The following is a 25,289-nucleotide window of genomic DNA, read 5'->3' as shown; positions in this document are numbered from 1 at the left end:
AGAGGATGAGATGGTTGGATGGCATCACTGACTTGATGGACATGGGTTTGGGTAAACTCCGGGAGTTGGTGATGGACAGGGAGGCCTGGCGTGCTGCAATTCATGGGGTCGCAAAGAGTTGGACACGACTGAGCAACTGAACTGAACTGAGACAGTATATTAAAAAGCAGAGATATCACTTTGCTGACAAAGGTGCGTATAGTCAAAGCTATGATTTTTCAAGCAGTCATTTGCAGATGTGAGAGTTGGACAATAAAGAAGGCTGAACACCAAAGAATTGATGCTTTCAAAGTGTGGTATTGGAAAAGACTCTTGAGAGTCCCTTGGACAGCAAGATCTAACCAGTCAATCCTAAAGGAAATCAGTCCTGAATATTCATTGGAAGGACTGATGCTGAAGCTGAAGCTCCAATATTTTGGCCACCTGATGTGAAGAGCTGATTCATTGGAAAAGACCTTGATGCTGGAAAAGATTGAGGGCAAGAGGACAATGGGGCAACAGAGGACAAGATGCTTGGACGGCATCATCAACTCAATGGAAATGAGTTTGAGCAAACTCCGAGAGATAGTGAAAGACAAGGAAGTCTGGTGTGTTGCAGTCCATGGGGTCACAAAGAGTCAGATACGACTGACTGACTGAACAACAACAATAGAGGAAAAAATTATGCTTCAGTAGAAAATTATTGCACAACTTATAAGATTTTTGGCCTGTTTATTGTTTTTGAGATTTCAGGTGTTGTTGTTGTTGTTTTTGTGGTGGTTGTTGTTCAGTTGCCCAGTCATGTCTGACTCTTTGTGACCCCATGGACTGCAGTACACCAGGCCTACATGTCCCACACCATTTCCTGAAGTTTGCCCAAGTTCATGTCTATTGCATTGGTGATGCCATCCAGCCATCTCATCCACATTTCAAAGGTATCAATTCTTTGGCATTCTGCCTTCTTTATAGTCCAGCTCTCACAACCATATGTGACCACTGGGAAGACCTTAGCCTTGACTACATGAACCTTTGATTCAGTACATATCTGTAAACCAAACTGGATCCTAAATTCTAGTTTCCTCAAATATCTGGCGAAAACACTCCAAACTAATATTTCCAATTTTCTCCCATCCTTCTGTTTTGGATTCATTAAGAACAAAGACTTCTCTTGAACTCTCTTGGAATGTAACATACCAAGTCATCCTCACTACCTCAGTTCAGTTCAGTTGCTCAGTCATGTCCAACTCGTTGCGACCCCACGGAATGTGGCATGCCAAGCTTCCCTGTCCATCACCAACTCCCGGAGCTTGCTCAAACTCATGTCCATCCAAACATCTCATCTTCTGCCACCTCCTCCTCTTCCTCTCCTCAATCTTTCCCAGCACCAGGGTCTTTTCTAATGAGTCAGCTCTTCCCATCAGGTGGCCAAAGTATTGGCACTTCAGCTACAGCATCAGTCCTTCCAATGAGTATTCAGGACTTATTTCCTTTAGGATGGACTGGTTGGATCTCCTTGCAGTCCAACGGACTCTCAAGAGTCTTCTCCAACACCACAGTTCAAAAGCATCAATTCTTTGGCACTCAGCTTTCTTTATACTCCAACTCTCACATACATACATGACTACTGGAAAAACCATAGCTTTGACTATACAGACCTTTGTCAGCAAAGTAATGTCTCTGCTTTTTAATATGCTGTCCAGGTTGGTCATAGCTTTTCTTCCAAGGAGCAAGTGCCTTTTAATTTCATAGCTGCAGTCACCATCAGTGGTGATTTTGGAGCCCAAAAAATAAAGTCTGTCACTGTATCCATTGTTTCCCCATCTATTTGCCATGAAGTGGCATGATTTAAGTGGGACCGGACGCCATGATTTAAGTTTACTGAATGTTGAGTTTTAAGCCAACTTTTTCATTCACCTCTTTCACTTTCATCAAGAGGCTCTTTAGTTCTTCTTCACTTTCTGCCATAAGGGTGCTGTCATCTGCATATCTGAGGTTATTGATATTTCTCCTAGCAATCTTGATTCCAACTTGGGCTTCATCCAGTCTGGCATTTCGCATGATGTACTCTGCATATAAGTTAAATAATTAGGGTGACAATATACAGCCTTGACATACTCCTTTCCCGATTTGGAACCAGTCCATTATTGTTCCACGTCTGGTCTAACTGTTGCTTCCTGACCTGCATACAGATTTCTCAGGAGGCAGGTCAGGTGGTCTGGTATTCCCATCTCTTTAAGAATTTTCCAGCTTGTTGTGATCAACACAGTCAAAGGCTTTGGCATAGTCAATAAAGCAGAAATAGCTGTTTTTCTGGAACTTTCTTGCTTTTTCGATGATCCATTGGATGTTGGCAATTTGATCTCTGGTTCCCCTGCCCTCTCTAAATCCAACTTGAACATCTGGAAGTTCACAGTTCATGTACTATTGAAGCCTGGCTTGGAGAATTTTGAGCATTACTTTGCTGGCATGTGAGATGAGTGCAATTATGCAGTAGTTTGAACATTCTTTGCCATTGCCTTTCTTTGGGACTGGAATGAATTGACCTTTTCCAGTCCTGTGGCCACTGCTGAGTTTTCCAAATTTGCTGGCACATTGAGTGCAGCACTTTCACAGCATCATCTTTTGATTTGAAATGGCTCAACTGGAATTCCATCACTTCCACTAACTTTGTTTGTAGTGATGCTTCCTAAGGCCCACTTGACTTCACACTCCAGGATGTCTGGCTTTAGGTGAGTGATCACACCATCATGGTTATCTGAGTCATGAAGATCTTTTTTGTATAGTTCTTCTGTGTATTCTTGTATTCTTCTGTTAGGTCCATACCATTTCTGTCCTTTATTGTGCCCATCTTTGCATGAAATGTTCCCTTGGAATCTCTAATTTTGTTGAAGAGAACTCTAGTCTTCTCTATTCTATTGTTTTCCTCTATTTCTTTGCATTGATCACTGAGGAAGGCTTTTCTTCCCTCTCCTTGCTGTTCTTTGGAACTCTGCATTCAAATGTGTATATCTTTACTTTTCTTCTTTGCCTTTAGCTTCTTTTCTTTTCACATCTATTTATAAGGACTCCTCAGACAACCATTTTGCATTTTTGCATTTCTTTTTCTTGGGTATGGTCTTGACCACTGCCTCCTGTACAACGTCATAAACCTTGTCCATAGTTCTTCAGGGACTTTGTCTATCAGATCTAATCCCATAAATCTATTTGTCACTTCCACTGTATAATCAGAAGGGATTTGATTTAGGTCATACCTGAATGGTTTAGTGGTTTTCCCCACTTTCTTCTATTTAAGTCTGAATTCGGCAATAAGGAGTTCATGATCTGAGTCACAGTCCGGTCTTGGTCTTGTTTTTGCTGACTGTATAGAGCTTCTCCATCTTTGGCTGCAAAGACTATACTCAACCTGACATCAGTATTGATCATCTGGTGATGTCCATGTGTAGAGTCTTCTCTTGTGTTGTTGGAGGAGGGTGTTTGCTATGACCAGTGCATTCTCTTGGCAAAACTGTTAGCCTTTGTCCTGCTTTGTTTTGTACTCCAAGGCCAAATTTGCCTGTTACTCCAGGTATCTCTTGATTTCCTACTTGTGCATTCCAGTCCTCTACAATGAAAAGGACATCTTTTTTGGATGTTAGTTCTGGGAGGTCTTGTAGGTCTTCATAGAACTTTTCAATTTCAGCTTCTTCACAGAGATCATTCTGTCGTTTTTGAGATTGCACCCAAGTACTGCATTTCAGACTCTTTTGTTTACATGATGGCTACTCCATTTCTTCTAAGCGATTCTTGCCCACAGTAGTAGATATAATGGTCATCTGAGTTAAATTCACCCATTCCAGTCCATTTTAGTGCACTGCTTCCTAAAATGTCAGTGTTCACTCCTGCCATCTCCTGTTTGACCACTTTTAATTCACCTTGATTCATGGACATAACATTCCAGGGCCTATGCAATATTGCTCTTTACAGCATCAGATTTTACTTCCATCAACAGTCACATCCAAAACTGGGCATTTTTTTCGCTTTGACTCTGTCTCTTCATTCTTTCTTTCTTTATTATTTCTCCACTCTTCTCCAGTAGCTTATTGGGCACCTACCAACCTGGGAAGTTCATCTTCCAGTGTCCTTTTTGCCTTTTCATACTGTTCATGGGGTTCTCAAAGCAAGAATACTGAAGTTGTTTGCCACTGCCTTCTCCAGTGGACCACGTTTTGTCAGAACTCTCCACCATGACCTGTCCATCTTGGGAGGCCCTACGTGGCATGGCGCATAGTTTCATTGAGTTAGACAAAGCTGTGGTTGATGTGATCAGTTTGTTTCGTTTCCTGTGATTGTGGTTTTCATTCTTTCTCCCTTCTGACGGATAAGGATAAGAGGGTTATGGAAGTTTCCTGATGGGAGAGACTGCTTGAGGGGGAAACTGGGTCTTGTTCTGATGGGCGGGGCCATGCCTGGTAAATCTTTAATGCAATTTTCTGTTAATGGGTGGGGCTGTGTTCCCTCCCTCTTGTTTGACCTGAGACCAAACTATGCTGGAGGTAATGAAGAAAATGGTGACCTCCTTCAAAAGATCCCCTGCACACACTGCCTCACTCAGTGCCCCCCACCCTGAAGCAGGCCACTGCCAACTCATGCCTCCACCAGGGACTCCTGAACACTCACGGGCAAGTCTGGGTCAGTCTCCTGTGGGGTCACTGCTCCTTTCTCCTGGGTCCTGGTGCGCACAAGGTTTGGTTTGTGCCTCCAAGAGTCTGTTTCCCCTGTCCTCTGTAAGTTCTAGCGGCTCTATCAGGGGATTAACGGCAACCTCCTCCAAGAGGGCTTATGCCACACCTACGTCTGCTGCACCCAGAGCCCCTGCCCCTGCAGCACGCCACTGCTGACCTGTACCTCCACAGAAGATGCTCAAACACTCAAAGCCAAGTCTGGTTCAGTCTCTGTGGGGTCTCCTGGTGCACACAAGGTTTTGTTTGAGCCTTCCGAGCATCTCTGGCAGGTATGGGTTTGATTCTAAACGCAATTTCTCCCCTCCTATCATCTTGCTAGGGCTTCTCCTTTGCCCTTGGACATGGGGTATCTTTTTTTGATGGGATCCAACATTCTCCTGTTGATGGTTGTTCAGCAGCTAGTTGTAATTTTGGAGTTCTTGCAGGAGAAGATGAGCACACATCCTTCTACTCCACCATCTTGTACAACCACACTACCTAGACTTGAACTTTGTTGTCCACACCCCCCAGCTACAAAGCACTCCTCCAGACTCTTGGAATCACACACCAGTTTAAGATCTAAAATTAAAAGTGATGAGGGAAGTTCCTCCCCAGAATCAGATAGCATCTTGTGCAGACAGCTCTCTCAAGATCACAGATCAAGATCTTCATCTCTAATATGAAACCATTATTACTTTTGCCTTCTCACTACTTACTTTATCTCTCTGTTAACACATGGGAAGACAGTGTTCCTTAACACTGGCAACTATAACTGAGTCTACTGCTTAGGTTACAGCTGCACAACAAAAGTCCCTAATTTTCTTGCAAAGGTGGTTTTATTGAATAGATAATAGAATTGCTTTAGATTACTTATTAGCTAAATGAGTCTGTGCTATAGCAATATGTCTTGCTGTACCTGGATCAACATTTCTAGTATCATGGCAAATATAAGAAATCAACAAACACGCTATCCGTATAAAACAGGTTGATGCCCCTTCAGGTACATTCTTTGCTTTATTTGATGCTGACTGGTTTGGTTAACTGAGGTCTTAATTAAAAGAGTATACTTCAGTTTTTTGGTATTATCCTCCTAACAGTTATCGTGGCCTCCAAGGTTCTCTCAGTGGTCTTAAATGCCACAGCCATCAGTAGTACATCAGATGGTCTCACTGTCCTTGGAGAAACAGCAACAAAGTGAACAGCAAAAAACTTCTTCCAGGAAACTGACTTCATAACCTATGAGTTTCACTATGAGATAAGAGCAGTTTAACTCTGATAGTGACTAAAAATGAAGCTAATATCAAGTTTTCAACTGATCTCTCACATATGAGAGGATGACCAGGAGGGAAGTGTTAAACTAATTCAATCAGGAGGTCATTAGACTGATTCGGCTCTAATGCCATGGCAGCCTATGTCAGCAAAGCAAATTCTAAGCCTGTAAATGCCTCAAGGTTATGAAATCATAACACTAGGGACAAACAATCACAAACAGCCAACCTACTTTAAGCTCTAACCAATCAATAATTGCCTTCCTCTGTCCTTTTCTCTATAAAATTCTCTTTTTAAGTTACTGTTGATGGAGTGCTCCTAACCACTTCTGGCTTCATGCTGCCCAATTCAAATCCATTTTTTCCTAAATAAACTACTTTAATTTTTTTTTAGTTATGAATCATGATTTTACGTTTATTTTAGTAGTTCTTTGATTAATGTCTCTCTCCCCCCTGCACGATTATAAATTCCATGAGAGCAAGAACAGATCCATTTTTGTTCTCCATTACTGAATCTCTAGCATTTAGCACATTTCAAATGGACACTCAGTAAATGTCTGTTGAATAAATGAACAGTTCTCACATCCACCAACCTTTGCAATAAAATCATTACCTGAAGAGTCTGACCGTGTCGCTCTCTCCTTCTTGTAACTCTTTCTAGCATTGCCTTCAATGCCACTCTCCTAATTTTTCTCTAACCTTTTCCATTCTTTCTTCTTGGTCCTTGAAAATTCTTTCTCTTCAAACCATGCATCAATATTGTTCCCAGATACAACCCTGGTTTCTTTTTTCTTTCAACTTTATTTACTCGCCCTGGGTAATCCCATATGAACTAAGACTTCACTTACTATTAGCAGTATTAATTGACTTTTAAATCTATCAGTAAGGGCCTTTTGCTTGAAATCTTGACACATATTTTCCAAATATCTACTGGCTTTTCCACAGTCATTTATCTCACAACAGGTTTAGAACTGAACAATCATCTTGCCACAAAATTGTTTTCATGTATACCCATGTTTGACGAATACCGGTTCCCTAATCCAGAAATTTTGAAATACTCAACCACCAGTTAGCTTACCTTCAATCCTATTTTCATTATTCCCCAACTTCTATATATTTGTCCCCTAAATATTTCAGGAATTAGTCCCATTCTTCCCATTTCTCCTGGTACTACCTCACTAATTCCTTTTAGTCTATTTAATTACCTCCAACTTAAACCCCAGAAGCCAGTATTTTCATTTTCCAGTGTATTTTTACTCAAATGGTCCTCAAATTGTGATCCCCCAGTCTAGCGACTGTCTGATAATTGTTGATTTCTTGTTTGTTTCCACAAGGAGATAAGGAGCTTGCACCAGAAGGTCAGTAAGCATACTGCTTAGTTCAGCTAACTTTTTTTTGGTAGCCATTCTTGCTCAATGAGGGAAGCAAGGCATTGCTCTAAATGCTGGCACAAGCTCATCTCTTTGGAAACTTGTAGCAAACAGTTCATAGACTGCATCAGCTGAGGCTACACCCTCCCTGAAAGAATTTCACATTCTAATCTGATTGTGCACTGCCAGACCAAGTTATAAGTTCTCACCCTTCTGTGGAGCTTGCCCTGCTCCTCTTGCCCTAGGCTGAGTCAGGAGAGCCCTTTGCACTATGTGCTTATAACAATAAGAGCACTCATCATAATACTTTATAGGTTTTATTCACCTACTTCCTGCCACGTTGCATAATTTTAGCTGAATAAATGATTGTATGAGTGATGAATGACTTATACAAGAAAAATCCTACAGAATCAGATATAATTCTAGCCCACAGGCTTTTAATTAAGTTAAAATATGTTAAGTATGTACATATTTTAAAGCAAATAGCTTATTGGCTTATTTCAAGATGATTTTAGTCATATGACACACCATATACCTGATACAGACATTTTTCTTTAAGTTTATACAGGAAGAAATTGTGACCTACTACAAATATTTTTGGCAGCAATTTCTCTAGACAATTTGTTATCCAAATCAGATTTGGCACCCGAGGTCCATTTCTACATCTACTTGGCCCAAGCTTACTGTACATATCACTTGAAACCTAGTTTTTCAAGAAATTATCATGTTTTAAAATTTGTATAAGCATGCACTTAACTCCCATGATAGGTAAATATGTGTGATTATGTGTGTGCTATATTCCTAGAGGAGCAAGAAATTTGATTTATGTAAAACACACGCACATAAAAGCAAAACAAAAAACAAATACATCTAGCCATCCTGTGCATGCAGTGATGTGAATATTTTCAAAGCAACAGTTTGGAAATGTACTTCCCTACCCCATTTACAGTTGCAGCTGCTTATGCAGCTTAGCTTCCCAGGTGGTGCTAGTGGTAAAGAACCCACCTGTCAATACAGGAGACGTAAGAGACACAGGTTCGATCCCTAGGTAAGAAAGATCCCCTGGAGGAGGGCATGGCAACCCACTCCAGTATTCTTGCCTGGGAAATCCCATGGACAGAGGAGCCTGGCAGGCTACAGTCCATAGGATTGCACTGAGCGCCGAAGAAATGATGCTTTTGAACTGTGGTGTTGGAGAAGACTCTTGAGAGTCCCTTGGACTGCAAGGAGATCCATCCAGTCCATCCTAAAGGAGATCAGTCCTGGTTGTTCATTGGAAGGACTGATGTTAAGGCTGAAACTCCAATACTTTGGCCACCTAGTGAGAAGAGTTGACTCATTGGAAAAGACCCTAATGCTGGGTAGGATTGGGGGCAGGAGGAGAAGGGGAAGACAGAGGATGAGATGGTTGGATGGCATCACCGACTCTATGGACATGGGTTTGGGTAAACTCCGGGAGTTGGTGATGGACAGGGAGGCCTGGCGTGCTGCAATTCATGGGGTCACAAAGAGTAGGACACGACTGAGCAACTGAACTGAACTGAACTGAATGCAGTACATAGGGGCTTCCTCATTCCCTCAGATGGTAAAGAATCTGCCTGCAGTGCAGGAGACCCGGGTTCAATCCCTGGGTTGGGAAGATCCTCTGGAGAAGGGAATGGCAACCCACTCCAGTATTCTTGCCCAGAGAATTCCATGGAGAGAAGAGCCTGGCAGGCTACAGTCCATGGGTTTGCAAAGAGTCGGACACGACTGAGAGACTAAGCACACTCAAACAGCCTTGGTTGTACAAACTTTCTCAACACAATGCAGTATATTATATTCAACTCATTAAAATGAGTTCTTCAGGAATAGGAGTGATGTTTTGTTCCTTGATATCCAAACACTCTAGCACACGCCTAGAACATGGCAGGCTCTAAAAAGATCTCTGCTGAATGAATGAGTGAGTATAATTATTGTGTATAAACCACAGTGGTACCTAAGCTTCCTAGATGTAACTCTAAGGCAGGATTCAACAGAATTGCAAGACTCTCCAAATCTCACAAAATATTCCTTAAATTGTTATGAAATTCCCCACCTAACATTTAGCCTCGGAGTCAATACTAGAATCAGAGGTCAAGGGGAAAAAAGAAAAATTAGGAGACTTCCCTTTTCTAAGCCCCTAATTTCTGTTCACAGATCCAGGAGTGGGAGAATGAGCTATTTAGATTTTATTTTCATATGCTCCTTTTCCATAAACTTCAGTTTAAAAGTAACTGAGAAATGGTCTTATCTAATCAATAACTTTGAAGAAACTAAACCCCATAATAAACAAGATTTGTCTCAAGTTCACATCATTTCTAAGTGGCAGACCTGGAGTACTGGACCTTCTCTACTGACTCCAAAGCCAGCACGTTCTCCACTTTGCCATCAGTTCTGCCAAAGGAAAGCACTACTTCCTTGAGCCAAGGGTTGAAAAGTCCTCCAGCTCAGTATCAGGTTAATCTTAACATGATGCTCTGCACAGAATCTCTCTAAAGCTCAAATAAATCCTGGTCTTTATATTACCCTTAGGTAGAATAGTTACTCATATCCTTAAAGCTAAAAGGGCAGATTAAGTTATATTTGCTGTCAACTCAACTTAAAATTCTTTTCCTATTTTAACAACATACCTACCACTTCTACCCATAGCTTTTCTTTGCCATTTTTCTAGGTCTAGTTGAAATTATCCCTGAAATTTCATATGTCAGAATCTTGAAAAAAAAGTTTTACTTTATTTATATTAGCTTCTCATACAATGGTATGTACTTTTGCTGGTGTTACTTTTATTATCATTTTATACTGTTTAGCTTCATTCCATAATCTTTCTTGACCCACATCTGCATTTTATATTTTATTACTCACACTTTTTTCTTTCTCTGGATCATAGTATGTGATTCGGTCACTTCAAAATTTGAAAAACAATAGTAGTGAATATTTTAGGTGGCCATTTCTTTTTGTACATTAAATTTTGTCCTCTGGAGCCTTCTCCCTTGATTTTATATCTAAGTATTGCCTTCCTTTTTACTGTTTTCTCTGCTTTAATTTGGTAATCGTCATCTGAAATTTTACTTTTCTGGGTCTCACTTGATTCCCAATTACAATCTAACTGAATTATGATGGCTATCACTCTGTTAAGTAGTCCCTTATGTCTACATCACCAATCATTTCCTCTGTGTTACTCAACAGACAGACGTAAATTGTTTCCTTTCTTGTTTGTTCCTTTAAAGTCCATATTGGATAACCAACTGGCTCCCTACCATGTACACAAACTTGGAATGAAACTGATTTCTTTTAACATCCTGTAGGCCAGTTTATGTCCAAAGAGGTGAACACTTCCATAGCCCCTTATTTATCCTTTACATAAACCCTTTTCTTGTTTTTCCATTTCCTCATACAGCAACAGACACATTCCTCATATCAGTTTACCCTATGACTAAATTTAATTTTGAGTTGCTTAACAATGATACTACAGTTCTTTAAAGGTCTTCTCACTCTCTCAATGACTCCCAAATTTCATTTAGTTAGAAATTTGTATCTCCAAATTGGGTGAGGTAGTCACATCTTGTTATATAGGAAAGAATGAGGAGAACATGCTCACACAGGAAAGGGTAGATGAATCTGAAAACCTGTGAGCTTCATTCAGTTCAGTACACAAGTGGAATTTCTAAACTCCCTAGAAAGAGATTCTTCTCACAAGTTGCCCCTGGATGGAAATCAGGAGTCCTGAGCTATAGTCCTGTCTCTGCCATTAATTACTACAGGACTATGAGACAGTGTCCTAACTTCCATATCCTACCCTGGAAATGTGACTCTCTTTGCAAGGTCATTAAAGCTAATAATTTATTCTACAACTATTTTCTCAGAAACTGCAAAATAAACTCAGTCTGTCTTCAACCACATCATCACAAATTCTGAATAAATTAGACTTGAATGAATGAATTTGAACTGTATTTCTTAATTTTGAGACCTAGTGACACAGGCCTCGCTTATTAAAACCAATTAAAAAGACAAAGAAAATGGAAAAAGAGATCATACATGTCTCCAATAGCTAAATGAACAGGAATGAGCAGGAATATGGATGATTCCAAACAGTGAGCAATTCTAAAACCTACTTTGAAAGATTTTCTTTTAATTTGAGTAGACACCATTGTAGTATTTCAACCAAGCTTAAAATGAAACCACTTTATAAAAATATAACTAGTCTTTTCTTCCACTAGTCCTCACTTTTATTCAAAATGGGGTTAAGCATTCTTCATACTGATACAAAGAATTTAGCAAACAGTGTTCTTAGCAATATGCAAATTTGCTAGTACACGTCTTTCCTAAGGTAGGGAAATAATTGCTTTTGTTTTAATGCTATTATTGATATTTAATAAACATATCAAATCAACACTTAAATATAGAAAGTGACAGTACTTGAAAAAGTTCAAAGTATTTGGGCATTACACATTGATAGGTATAGGTGTGCATGCTCAGTTGTGTCCCACTCTGCAACCCCATGGACCATAGCCCATCAGGCTCCTCTGTCCATGGAATTTTCCAGGCAAGAATGCTGGAACAGGTTGTCATTTACTTCTCCAGGGTATCCTCCCGACCCAGGGATCAAACCCATGTTTCCTGAATCTCCTGCATTGGCAGGCGGATTCTTTACCACTGTGCCACCTGGGAAGCCCATACATACTGATAACAAATGTTAAATATGTTTGGTTTTTCTATATATTGAAGTACAAAAACAGAATTTGTGTAGCAAAATAAAAGTAATAGAGGCTATCTTTCTACCAAATTTATTGAGACATAATTGACAAATAAAATTGTGTGTATTTAAGGAGTATCATGTGCTGATTTGATAAACATATATATTGTAAAGTGATTCCCACAATCAAGTTAATTAACACTCCATCACCTCACATAGTTGGGGTAATGTGTATGTATGTGTGTGAACACTTAAGATCCACTCTCTTAGCAAATTTCAAGTATAAAAAACAATGTTATTAACTACCACATTCTTAACTATGCTGTGCACTATATCCACAGAACTTATTCATCTTACAAGCTAAAAATTTGTACCCATTGACCACATTTCCTCATTTCTTCCACACTTCAGCCCCTGGTAACAAGAATTCTACTCTCTGTTTCTCTAAGCTCAACTTTTTTAAATTTATACATAAGTCAGACCATGCACTATTAATTATTCTGTCCTCAACACATCTCTACACACAAATAACATCACAAAAATTCTATTTTGTAGTTCTAAAATATAATGAATTCTGATAGTGAAACCATACAATTGAAGTGGTATGGATGACAGGGTGATTTTACATTTTTCTATACCTCCAGGGGAACCTAGACATTCTCAGTATACAAAAGACAGGATCTCACCAAACAGGATTTCATTGTGTCGGTCATTAGAATCTCACCAATATCAGACCCTGGAATTAGCACATCACTACAAACATGAAATAGAACCATGAGAAAAGCTTAGTGCTATCTTTGGATCTTGGCTACAAGAGTGCAAGATGACAAGTAGATTATTCGTATGTGCTAATACCTTTAGGGAAGCTTAAAGGTTGTTACTTTGAGATCTAAGTTATAGAATGGAATAGGATATATGAGCCTTGCAAAAAGCTGAATTGTGTAAGTTTGATTGTTTTAAGTTTTCTCTATCTTTTTTTTTTCCCTAAAATGTTACAAAAATTTTAGTTCACTTCATCTGGGCTACCAGGGGAAGGTAGGAGACTGGTTTTAGTCTAGGCTTGAGTTGGAGCTTAAAAGGGGAAGCAACAAGGAAAAGGGATCAAAAGAGGATGGTAAGGACTCCTCCGGTGGTCCAGTGGCTAAGACTGTGCTTCCATTGCAGGGGGTCCAGGGTTCTATCCCTGATCAGGGAACTAGAATAGATCCCACATGCTGCAATTGAGAGTTCATATGCTGCAGCTAAAAGATCTTGAGTGCTGCAACTAAGATCCAGCACATCCAAATAAATACATAAACAAATATTTCTAAAAAAGAGATTGTCACCACAGCTCCGAGTAAAAGAACCTTGAACAAATACATGTGTGTGTATGTGTGTGTGTGTTTCCTTCCTTAGGGAAGAAATAAAATACATTATTAAAGATCCAGCTAATAGAATTTAAAGATTACATTATGCTTTATTTAGTAAGACTTCTTTGGAACTTCCAATCAGTACTTGTGGGTTGAGAACATTTTGAAGAGTTTTTCTTTTCAATGGAATATGAATGCATTACAAATTCAAAGTCCATTGATTCCAAAAGGTTCATTTCAATATACCAATTACAAATCTTTTGTTTCCACTTCTTTGCTCTGATAATGAATACATTTTTCTTTGAAAACAAATGGTAAGTGATAAAAACTACTTTACAGACTATTTCATAACTATTTTATAAATATTCTGACTTTTTTCATTTTTAAAATGTGTGCTATTTTGAAACTTGTGTCTTCACTGATATAGATTCACTTTTTAGCTACATTCAGCTAGCACTGTTGACATAAAAGTTGGTTTTCACTCTCCTTAGCCTTTAAGGCATCAGGTAACTCATTTTTTACGTTCCCTCTTAAGACAGATTATTAGAAAATTCAAAGCTAATTTATCATCACCATGACTCCAAATGTTATGGATTTGTGTTTTCATTTAGCCTCACATTATAACAGAAGCTCTTCTGGGAGTAAGTTTCAATCTCAGGGAGAATCTACAATATTGATAAGCTGCTTTACCCGTTCAGTCCCTAATGACCATTTAATGCACTCAAGAGTCACATGTTAAGATATTCTTCATCAAATAATACTGTCCCAAAGTCCCTAAATAAATTTCAGGCCTTGACCATTTCAGACTAATTAAATGAAAAGAAAGGAGCTAGCAATCATGGAAATTGAGCTTGCTAGACAGTTTTAAATAGATACAGAATGATGCAATTATAAAATCACAACCATTAGCCTACAGACTCTAGAAATTTCAAAACAATTTGAAGCATCCTATCCTGACTCTGCTTTTGTAATAAGAAATTTTTTTTTCTTTTTATTCCTTTTTTTCCCCTTTGGGTTCACTGTTTATCTTATCCTATAAATCATGTTTATTCCTTTTTTTCCCCTTTGGGTTCACTGTTTATCTTATCCTATAAATCATGCAGACTTTTTTTTTTAGGGGATGTTATCCACCTAGTTGGGCTTTCCAGATGGCTCAGTGGTAAAGAATATGCCTGCGATGCAGAAAATGAAGGGGACGCTGCGGGTTCAAGCCCTGCGTCAGGAAGATCCCCTGGAGGAAGGCATGGTAACCCACTCCTGTGTCCTTGCATGGAAGAATCTCACTGACAGAGGAGCCTGGCAGGCTACAGTCCATAGGGTCACACAGAGCTGGACACGACTGAAGTGACTAAGCACGCATGCATCCACCTAGTTGATTACAAAAACCGCATTCAATTTGCAATAGAACTTTGCCTTTCTTCACATACCCCTTTTGAAGAAAGAGTTACACACTTGGGAATAAGAAATTGGTCCCTTATATCCACTGACCTTCTCTAAGAGTTTCTGGCACATAGCCAGAAAGAATTAGGTGACTAACCCATAATTTCTATCTGCAAATTTCTGTGTTCATTTAGCTTATTCTTATCTTCACCCTTGAATAAAATTTTTCAAAGGCATAAAATGCTAAAGGAAAAGAAAATTAAGGCCAAGCCCCGAAAGCACAAATAGAGTACAAGAATGATTTTCCAGTATATTTAGATAAATAATTTATTTATTCATTAATTCATGCATTCTTCAAATGTTTACTGAACACCTATATTAATTAAGGTACTATGCTAGGTACTGACAATAAAAAGCAAATAAATCAATAATGTAATCCCTACTGTAATGGAGCTTATATTCTAGTAGAGGAGATAGACAACAAAAAGTAAACAAATAAACAAGGTAATTCCAGATAAAGCAGTTAAATGGCAATTTACTCCAGTATTCTTACCTGGAAAATCCCATGGACAGAAAAGCCTGGCTGGTTACAGTCCATGGGATCTCATGTTCAAAATTTTGATATCTCTCATCTAAATGACTAAGATGGCATTTCCATCAATCATTTGTAATCAAAGAAATGGTGCTTATTCTCAGAATAAAGACGTATAGGGGAGAAAACAAAGCAAAACATTTTTAAAAAGAAGAAAAAGTAAAAATGATCATTTTTCTCCAGTTTCCATTCAGATCTTAGGGTGATGCTTTAAATATATATACCCATTTATAAGACTAATCAGTGACACAACAGCATAGCCAATGATAGAATTATCACATCTACTTGAAATCCAACTAAACAGACTCATTTCACTTTACTCCTTCAAAAGCCAGGATAGCTGCTGTTCTAGGTTCAACCCTTCACCTTTTCTTTCAAGTCATCACTGGCAAAGCACTAGTGCAACTGTCACCTTTTGGGGACTGAAGGGGTGGACCTGGGCCAACTTCACTTCTCCTACTTATTTCTGTGGTTACCAAAAAAGGAAATAAAAAGCAAAGAGAAGGTCAGAATGAACAGACTCATTATTAACCTTCTCCCTACTTCCTAACAATTAAGGGAACAATTTTATGCAACTGAAGCTTTTGAGTAAATAACTGGCCAGATACCATTTTCAGTGACAGTCTTTTATTAGATGATACATTGGACCTGGCTCATACAGTTCACCAAAACCAATAATTAAATTTTCAGGAATTTTGGTCATCGGCTGACAACATGTTGGTAGCTTAAATCAGCCACAGTAGGAGTGCTTATACCACATTGGCAAACACCAAAAATCAGAACTTTTTTAGAGTTATCATATGATCTAGCAATCCCGCTCCTGGACATAGAACTGGAGAAAACTCTAATTCGAAAAAGATTCATGCACCCCAGTGTTCATGGCAGCACTATTTACAATAGTCAAGACATGGAAGCAACCTAAATGCCCACCAATAGATAAATGAAGAAACATTTGTGGTATACATATACAATGGAATACTACTCCACCATAAAAAGGATGAAATAATGCCATTTGCTGCAACATGGATGAACCCTACAGGTTATCACAGGACATGAAGTAAATCAGACAGAGAAAGATAAATATCAGATGATATCACTTGAAGGTAGAATCTTAAAAAATAATACAAATGAACTTATTTACAAAACAGAAATAGACTCACAGACATAGAAAACAAACTTGTGGTTACCAAAGGGTAAAGGGGAAAGGAGGGATAAACTAGGAATTTGGAAGTAGCAAATACAAACTACTATAAACAACAAGGTAGATAGACAACAAGGTCCTACTGTATAGAACATGGAACTATATTCAATATCTTGTAATAAACTATAATTGAAAAAAATCTGAAAAAGAATATATATGTATATAAAACTGAATCACTTTGTTGTACACCAGAAACTAACACAACACTGTAAATCAACTATGCATCAGTTTAAAAAAAAAAAAAGGACTTTTTTTTTAAGATCCAATTGTGAAATACTTACCATTGCCTCCAATTAACAATAATAATAAATGATAACTATGTTAAAAGAAACTATTTTCAACCCTAACTTGAAAATTCAGCATGCTAAGGATATGTCCAATAACCTGCTAAGTACACAAAGTAATTTAATCCTCCCAATAACCATTTTAGCTGAAGTTACCATTAACTCCATTTTACAAATGAGAACACTGAAACATAGGAAGATTAAGTAAAATTTTCCATGTCACATAACTGTAGAGCCAAGACTCAGTCCTTCAGATTCTAGTGCCCTTAGTGAAAGTTATACAGTCATGTCCAAATCTATGCGACCCCACGGACTACAGTCCATGGAATTCTCCAGGCCAGAATAGTGGAGTGGGCCGCCTTTCCCTTCTCCAGGAGATCTTCCCAACCCAGGGATCGAACCCAGGTCTCCCGCATTGCGGGCAGATTCTTTACCAGCTGAGCCACAAGGGAAGCCCAAGAATACTGAAGTGGGTAGACTATCCATTCTCCAGCAGATCTTCTCCACCCAGGAATTGAACTGGGGTCTCCTGCAGTGCAGGAGGATTCTTTACCAAATGAGCTATCAGGGAAGAGTTCCCAACCCAGGGATCAAACCTAGGTCTCTCAAATTGCAGGAGGATTCTTTAGCAGCTGAGCCACAAGGGAAGCTAGAGCCTTTACTCTTAAACTAAACAAACAAAATGATGGCGTCATCTGGATCATGTTCTAAAGATAAATAGCCTCTGAGTTCCGTTTCTTTCTTTTTTGTTGTTGTTTTATTTTTGTTTGGAGGATAATTGTGCTGGTTTCTGCCATACAGCAACATAAATCATTCATAAGTATACGTATGTCCCCTGCCTCTTGAACCGCCCTCCCACATTTCTAGGTTGTCGCAGAGCACTGGGTTGAGCTTCCTGTGTTATACAGCAACTTACCACTAGCTATCTATTCTAATATAGTAACATATATGTTTCAATGCTACTCTCTCAATTCATCCCACCTCTTTCTTAACTTTACTCCAGGGCTGGTTACTGGACCCTCAAAGACATCATAGACATTTGATTATGTATCCTAACGCCACAAAATACTTCTTCCTTAGCTTATAGAACCCTACCTGGTTGATAACAATATTCTCAGGGAAGATGTTTATAAAATTTTTAAGTAATCTGATTCTATAATGAGGCTTATTCCTCATCTTCCCATAAACCTCAGATAAACTCCTATTAAACTTCAGTATTCTGGAGTCATATTTGATTGTGTAGGTTTCTTTTTTTTAATATGGCAACATTTGACCTTGGCCAAATGATTAGTGTAGGGAAAGATAGAGAATGTTTAAAAGGTCTTAACGTACAAAATTTACATAGTTTAAAGTAATAATCCTATTATTTAACAGACCAATGTTGGGAATTGTTAATTTTGCTTTCAGAAAATCTGTAATAAGAAAAATAAACCCACAGGCTTAGAAGGGAGAAAATAAGTCAAGAATAGTAACAGATCACTGAAACTATTGCCTATCCATTAGACAGATTTTTTAATGAAAAAAATAATCTTTATTTATAATATTAATAATTGTCACATATCTCCCTGACCCATTGCTACCTTAGCCTGTTTCTTATCCAGTCCTCTCTGTATGCTTGTTTTCTTCAGGTATTAGCATTATTAATCATTAGTATGTCATTGTAGCAATGTTTAACTGTATTTGAAGAGGCTATATAAGTATATCATCTTAAAGCCTTTTAATGTTTTGAAAACAACATTACAAATTACCTCATTTTGATGCTTCCATTTTAAAATATTGGCAACTATGACCCAAAGAAGCAGCTGGCTACTTCAGTCTCAAAATAAATATATTCTTGGGCTTCCTTGGTGGCTCAGTGGTAAAGAATCCCCCTGCCAATATAGGAGACATGGGTTCGATCCCTGATCTGGGAAGATTCCACGTGCCACGGAGCAACTAAGCTCACGTGCCACAACTATTAAGCCTGTGCTCTGGAGCCCAGGAGCCACAACTATTGAGCCCATGCGTGGCACTGAAGCCCAAGTGCCCTAGAGCCTGTGCTCCACAACAATAAGCCCAGACACTGCAACTAGAAAGTAGCCCTTGCTCACCACAACTTGAGAAAAGCCTGCACAGCAATGAAGACCCCGCATAGCCAAAAATAAATAAATAAAATTATAAATATTTATATATATTTTTAAATCATGGTTATCAAGTCATTTGATACATGATCCTATTTATAAACTTGCATTTTAAAATCTTTCCCCACATATAGTGATATGCATAATTTATTGAGGCTATATTAAACAGTTCTGGCCTCCTAATATAGTAGTATTCCTAATAATAATGACTAAGTATATATAGAGTTAAGAAGTACATATGTGATTCTGACTTAAGTTACAAAATCCAGCTTTCCTTGCACAAAGCAAGATAGAGTTATATTAAGCCAATAAAAATTATTAATAATTTATTTGAAATTAGTTTATCAGATTAAATAATCAACAGAACCTCAGCAACCAAAGAACAAGGCAAGTATATTTTTATGAAATAAGTATATTTTATCTACTCAATACCAACCTCAGAAGTTGGCCAACCAATGATATTCTAGAAGAATCATAAATAGAGCAATATAAGCTTTGAAAAGGTGTAAACGTCAAACTGATATTTTAATCACCTATATTTTTACATCAAGCTAAATTTTCATAGTTCCTTCCTGTCATAAAAATGTTTCCTCTGAATCTAATAACATTTTCCTCATAAATAGAATTCATAATTATTTGCAATATTTTACATTAATAACCTGGTATATCAAATCTTTCAAAAAGAGGTGCCTAAAATGCCTCCTCAAAAACTTTTTAAAATATTGACACTTGTCTCTGGGTGATTTTTATTTCCTCCACCTATTATTCTATATTTTTCCAAACTTTCCATATCTTCCAAATTAAATGAAAAACTAACCTTTAAAACTTATGGGGGATATAATGTTTCACTGGTTCTATGCTTGTTTGTGTGCATACAAAAGAGGGCTGAAAGATTTGAAAATTATGGATTCACTGGTATAATCAAATTTGCAAAGCACTCCAGAGACAAACATTTAGTTTTCAAGCTGCAAATCTAATTTGGTTTCTTTAGACAATAAATTAAATGTGCCTTAGTTAAACCCTTAGAGTATGCTTTCCACCTTCAATTCTAAAATATGTTTTTGAACAATATTTTATTAATTTCTTTCCAAAATTCCTTTATTAATACCTTTAATCATGTGAAGATTAATTTTAAAAAGAAATTCAAAACTCCACTTTTCAGATTCTTTGCTAGGTTATATCTGTTCCCTTGATAGTTTTTGACTCCATATACCCCAACACACTTAAATGGTAACATTTTATTCAAATATTCATTCTCTTAAAACTTGAGGAAGATTAATTATTCTTTTAAACTAGTGACACTGGGACTTTTCTGCCAGGAAATAAGAATAATCCATATTCTTTATTTTCATAGAAAGAGAATTTTCAACTTGATTATTTAATTTGTGGTCAGTTCAAGTCCTGATTTTTTGTTCTTTCACAAAGAAAAATTTAGCAGCAGCCGTTGGAAAGTACAATAGCATATCAATTCAAAACACTCACTCTTTTCATTCTCAGGTGTATTAATTTTTCTTCCCAGAGGTCTTGAAACTAATAGAAAAACTTAACAATTGGCTATAAAGTAAACAATTTTAATTCAAAGCTCTGAAAATGCACAGCATGTTGTTTGCCAGATATTAAGAGCTAACTGAAAATGACCTTTTGCAATGAGTCTACTTTACATTTTAAGCTGCCACCAAAACTGTACACTGATAGCCAGTGTATCCATTGATGGGCAACATGGGAGAACTCATTTGACAGTCATCTTTTATTACAAATTGTTTTCACTACTAGGATATTTGTACGAACAATTTTTGTGAATCACCAATATACAACCAGTAATTAAAGCTGTTCATAACTAAAGATAATATACTGATAAACAAAGATAGAGATATAAATTTTTCTTTGTTTTAGGCTTAAATCTCTAAATAATTCTTCACATAAAACAATGCTTTAAGTTTTTTCTGCCTACAAAGACTGAACAAATCCATATCTGCACTTTTGTATCGCCTAGTTAAAACATTATTTAAAAATTTTACTAATCAAATATTTGGCATTTATAACTAGTTCCTTGGACTTCCCTGGTTGCTCAGATGGTAAAGCGCCTGCCTACGATATGGGAAACCAGAGTTTGATTCCTGGGTCAGGAGGATCCCCTGGAGAAGGAAATGGCAATCCACTCCAGTACTCCTGCCTGGAAAATCCCATGGACAGAGGATCCTGGTAGGCTACAGTCCATGGTTTTGCAAAGAGTTGGACACAACTGAGCGACTTCACTTTCACTAGTTCCTTAACTAAAATCCACACTTTCCTTCCTCCTTTCCAAAATAACCTTATTTGGGGGCGGGGGGCAAATGGAGGGGAAGATAGCAATGTTTCCAAGTTTTTAAAAAACATTGTGCAGGGGCTTTCCTGGTGGTTCAGTGGTAAAGAATCTGCCTGCCAATGCAGGAGACACAAGTTCAATCCCTAATCCAGGAAGATGCCACTTACCACAGAACAGTTAAGCCTATGCACCACAACTACTGAGCCTGTGCTCTAGAGCCTGGGAGCCACGACTACTGAGCCCACGTGCTGCAACTACTGAACCCCTGGTACCCCAGAGCCTGTGCTCTGCAACAAGGGAAGCCACCACAATGAGAGCTCCCGCACTGCAACTGGAGCCCCCATTCTCTGCAACTAGAGAAAAGCTCTCACAGCAATAAACATAAACACTCAGCACAGTCAAAAATAAATTTAATTAATTAATTAAATTTAAAAATACATTGCACATCATCCCTTAGGAAAAGGAGTACGTCAAGGCTGTATATTGTCACCCTGCTTATTTAAGTTATATGCAGAGTACATCATGAGAAACGCTGGGCTGGAAGAACCACAAGCTAGAATCAAGATTGCTGGGAGAAATATCAATAACCTCAGATATGCAGATGACACCACCCTTATGGCAAAAAGTTAAGAGGAACTAAAAAGCCTCTTGATGAAAATGAAAAAGGAGAGTGAAAAAATTGGCTTAAAGCTCAACATTCAGAAAACTAAGATCATGGCATCTGGTCCCAACACTTCATGGGAAATAGATGGAGAAAGAGTGGAAACAGTGGCAGACTTTATTTTTGGGGGCTCCAAAATCACTGCAGATGGTGACTGCAGTCATGAAATTAAAAGACGCTTACTCCTTGGAAGGAAAGTTATGACCAACCTAGATAGCATATTAAAAATCAGAGACATTACTTTGCCAACAAAGGTCTGTCTAGTCAAGCTATGGTTTTTCCAGTAGTCATGTATGGATGTGAGAGTTGGACTGTGAAGAAAGCTGAGCGCCGAAGAATTGATGCTTTTGAACTGTGTTGGAAAAGACCCTTGAGAGTCCGTTGGACTGCAAGGAGATCCAACCAGTCCATTCTAAAGGAGATCAGTCCTGGGTATTCATTGGAAGGACTGATGTTGAAGCTGAAACTCCAATACTTTGGCCACCTCATGTGAAGAGTTGACTCATTGGAAAAGACCCTGATGCTGGGGAGGATTGGGGGCAGGAGAAGGGGACGACAGAGGATGAGATGGCTGGATGGTATCACTGGCTCAGTGGACATGAGTTTGGGTAGACTCCGGGAGTTGGTGATGGACAGGGAGTCCTGGTGTGCTGCGGTTCATGGGATCGCAAAGAGTCGGACACGACTGAGCTACTGAACTGAACTGACATCATCCCTTGCAGGTAGAAGTAACTTGTAGCAGTTCTGACCAATGAAAGTTGGTCAAGGTTTCTGGGAAACTCAAGTTGAGGGTTTCTGGGAAAAGTATACTTCCCTAATATAGATAACACCCCTTTTCTACATTTCCTTCTTATTCCTTCCTGGAATATGAATTTCATGACTTAGGAGTCAGTTTGCAACTATGAAAGTAAAGCCAGAGAATCACAGAGAGGTTTTAGCACTGACATCCTTGTGTGCTCACTCAGTCGTGTTCGACTCTTTGCAACCCAATGGACCATAGCTCTCCAGGCTCCTCTGTCCATGGGACTCTCCAGGTAAGAATACTACAGTGGGTTGCCACGCCCCCTCCAGGGGATCTTCCCCACCCAGGGACCGAACCTGCGTCTCCTGCATTGAAGGCAGATTCTTTACCTCTAAGCCACCAGGAAAGCCCGAACTGACATCCTCGACCTGCTACAAAACCAGCCCCAGTAACTGCTTACCTCTTAACTGTTTGGTTAAGCTACCACACTTGGTTCTCAGAAACCTAAAGCAAATATTCACCAATAAAAGAATATAAAATTTAAGGGTTTCCCTTCTCTTTAGTTGATCAGATGATAAAAATAACACTTTTTCAAACTTTACAGAAAGTCCATCAGCTGAAAACTGTTTATTTCCCCAAGGCCATATCTACTTAGCCAATAATTAAGCCAGACAACCTATATGTGACCTTATCCATTGGTTAATCAGATCAAAGAAGTTTTCAAACTATCAATTTCTCCCAAAATTTTGTGCCATGAAAAAACAGTTCTTCCCAGTCAAATATCTAGGCTCTCATTTCATTTTATTAATAGACAATGAAAATCTTGTATAACCTCTCTTCTTTCCCTTTTAGTCAACTGACAGTTAAATTTTGTATTCAATTGCAACAATTATCCCAAATCAGGTACCTGAAGAAATTTTCAACTGCTTCTAAAACTGAGGTCTCAAGCAAGGCTGTGCCTCATGTAGCCTTGAACAACCTGAAAATTTACACAAAATATTTCTAAAATAAACTAGCAAAAATTAAGAGAATATGGTTCAGCAGGCAAAGAAGTCCCCTGCAATGCAGGAGACAGAGGAGACATGAGTTCAATCTGGGTCAGGAAGATCCCCTAGTGAAGGAAATGGCAATCCACTCCAGTATTGTTATCTGGGAAATCCTATGGACAAAGGAGCCTGGCAGGCTACATTCCATGGGGTCGCAAAGAGTTGAAAATGCTGAGCAGCTAAGCTAAGCTAAACCAGCTTTACAACAAATGCTAAAGGAACTTTTTTAGGCAGGAAACACAAGAGAAGGAAAAGACCTGCAGAAACAAGCACGAAACAGTTACATATAAAATAAAAGCCCATCTCTTTCATCAGAATCTCAAGGGAGTTTATGACAGCTCTCCCCCAATGTTATGAATCACTTCCCTAAATGTTTTTTTCTAAATGGTTTTTAATCTCTTGATTTTCATATTTCTTCTCAAACTCTTTTTATATGCTAGTACTACTGATGCATAACAAGTTACAATATTCCAAAATTTAATGACTTAAAAACAATATTTTGTTACATCTCACCGTTTCCTTCCTTCCAGGCGAGAATTCAGGAAGGGCTTGGCCGGGCATTTCTGGCTCAGGGTCTCTTGGTGGTTGCAACAAGATGGTAACCCAAGTGCAGATGTCAGACCTGAGGGCTGGCCAGGCATCTTGGTCTCTTCATGGAGTCTTGGGTTCTTGTCTGATGGTTTTTCACATGGATTAGTTTGAGCTTCTTTACAGCAAGGCAGTCTTAAGGCAGTCAGACTGCTTCCCTGGCTGCTGTAGGCTTTGAGAATAAATATAGTAGTCTCCTTCATCTGCGGTTTTGGTAATCCATAGTCAATCTCCATCCAAAAAGCTTAACATTATTGACTGGGGCATTTTTGCAGAAACGGACGCCTGTGGTCAGCGACTCGTTACATGAAGGAATACTGAATGAAACACTTCCGGTCAGTAACTTTCAGGTAACAAAAGACCTGTTAGTATGTCTCTGGTCAATAAGTTGCTAACTGGAAAATTCCAAAAATAAACAATTCATATGTTATAAATTGGGGCTTCCCATGTGGCGCTAGTGGTAAAGAACCTGCTTGCCAATGCAGGAGACATAAGAGACTGTATGTTCGACCCCTGAATGGGGAAGATCCCCTGGAGAGGTCATGGCTACCCACCCCAGTATTGTTGCCGGAAAATTCCAGACAGAGGAGTCGGGTGGGCTACTGTCCACAGAGTCGCAGAGCAGTCAGGCAAGACTGAAGAGATTTAGCAAGCAAGCAAGCATGTTTTAAATTGGGCGAAGAAATCTCGCGCTGTCTTGCTTTATCCCGCGAGACTTGAATCGTTCCCATCACAGGCATTCTGCGAGCCTTGATTATCAGATCAACTACCACAGCATCTCAGTGCCTGAGTTCAAGTAATCCCTGTTTTACTTAATAATGGCCCCAAAGCACAAAAGTAGTTGTGCTGGTAATTTGGATATCCCATAAAGAAGCCATAACGGGGTTCCTTTAAATGCAAAGATTAAAGTTAACTTAAGGAAAGAAAAAAAAAATTGTAAGCAGAAGTTGTTAAGATCTATAAGAATGAATCTTGTATCCATGAAATTTT

General features: G+C 38.6%; 1 protein-coding gene across 2 annotated transcripts in view; it reads right to left on the bottom strand.

The window, feature by feature from the left end:
• Positions 1–25,020, bottom strand: part of LOC145516423 (uncharacterized) — a 581,394-nt gene extending 556,374 nt beyond the window's left edge. Inside the window, exon 1 of one of the 2 annotated variants that reach the window (XR_014061377.1) lies at positions 24,225–24,942. Coding sequence is in view for 1 of the 2 variants with exons in the window: in XM_081517695.1 (XP_081373821.1) it covers positions 24,225–24,272 (48 nt within the window). In the remaining variant the exon portion in view is untranslated. Of the gene's footprint in view, positions 1–24,224 lie in introns of both variants that reach the window. The other variant, XM_081517695.1, reaches the window with a different exon arrangement.
• Between the last annotated feature and the right edge of the window lie 269 nt (positions 25,021–25,289).

This window comes from Giraffa tippelskirchi, chromosome 8 (assembly GCF_054371585.1).
Source record: "Giraffa tippelskirchi isolate mGirTip1 chromosome 8, T2T-mGirTip1v1.2.pri, whole genome shotgun sequence".
NCBI classification, from domain to species: Eukaryota; Metazoa; Chordata; class Mammalia; order Artiodactyla; family Giraffidae; genus Giraffa; species Giraffa tippelskirchi.
Note: the sequence above shows the minus strand (reverse complement) of the source record. Positions and strands in the feature narration are given on the sequence as shown.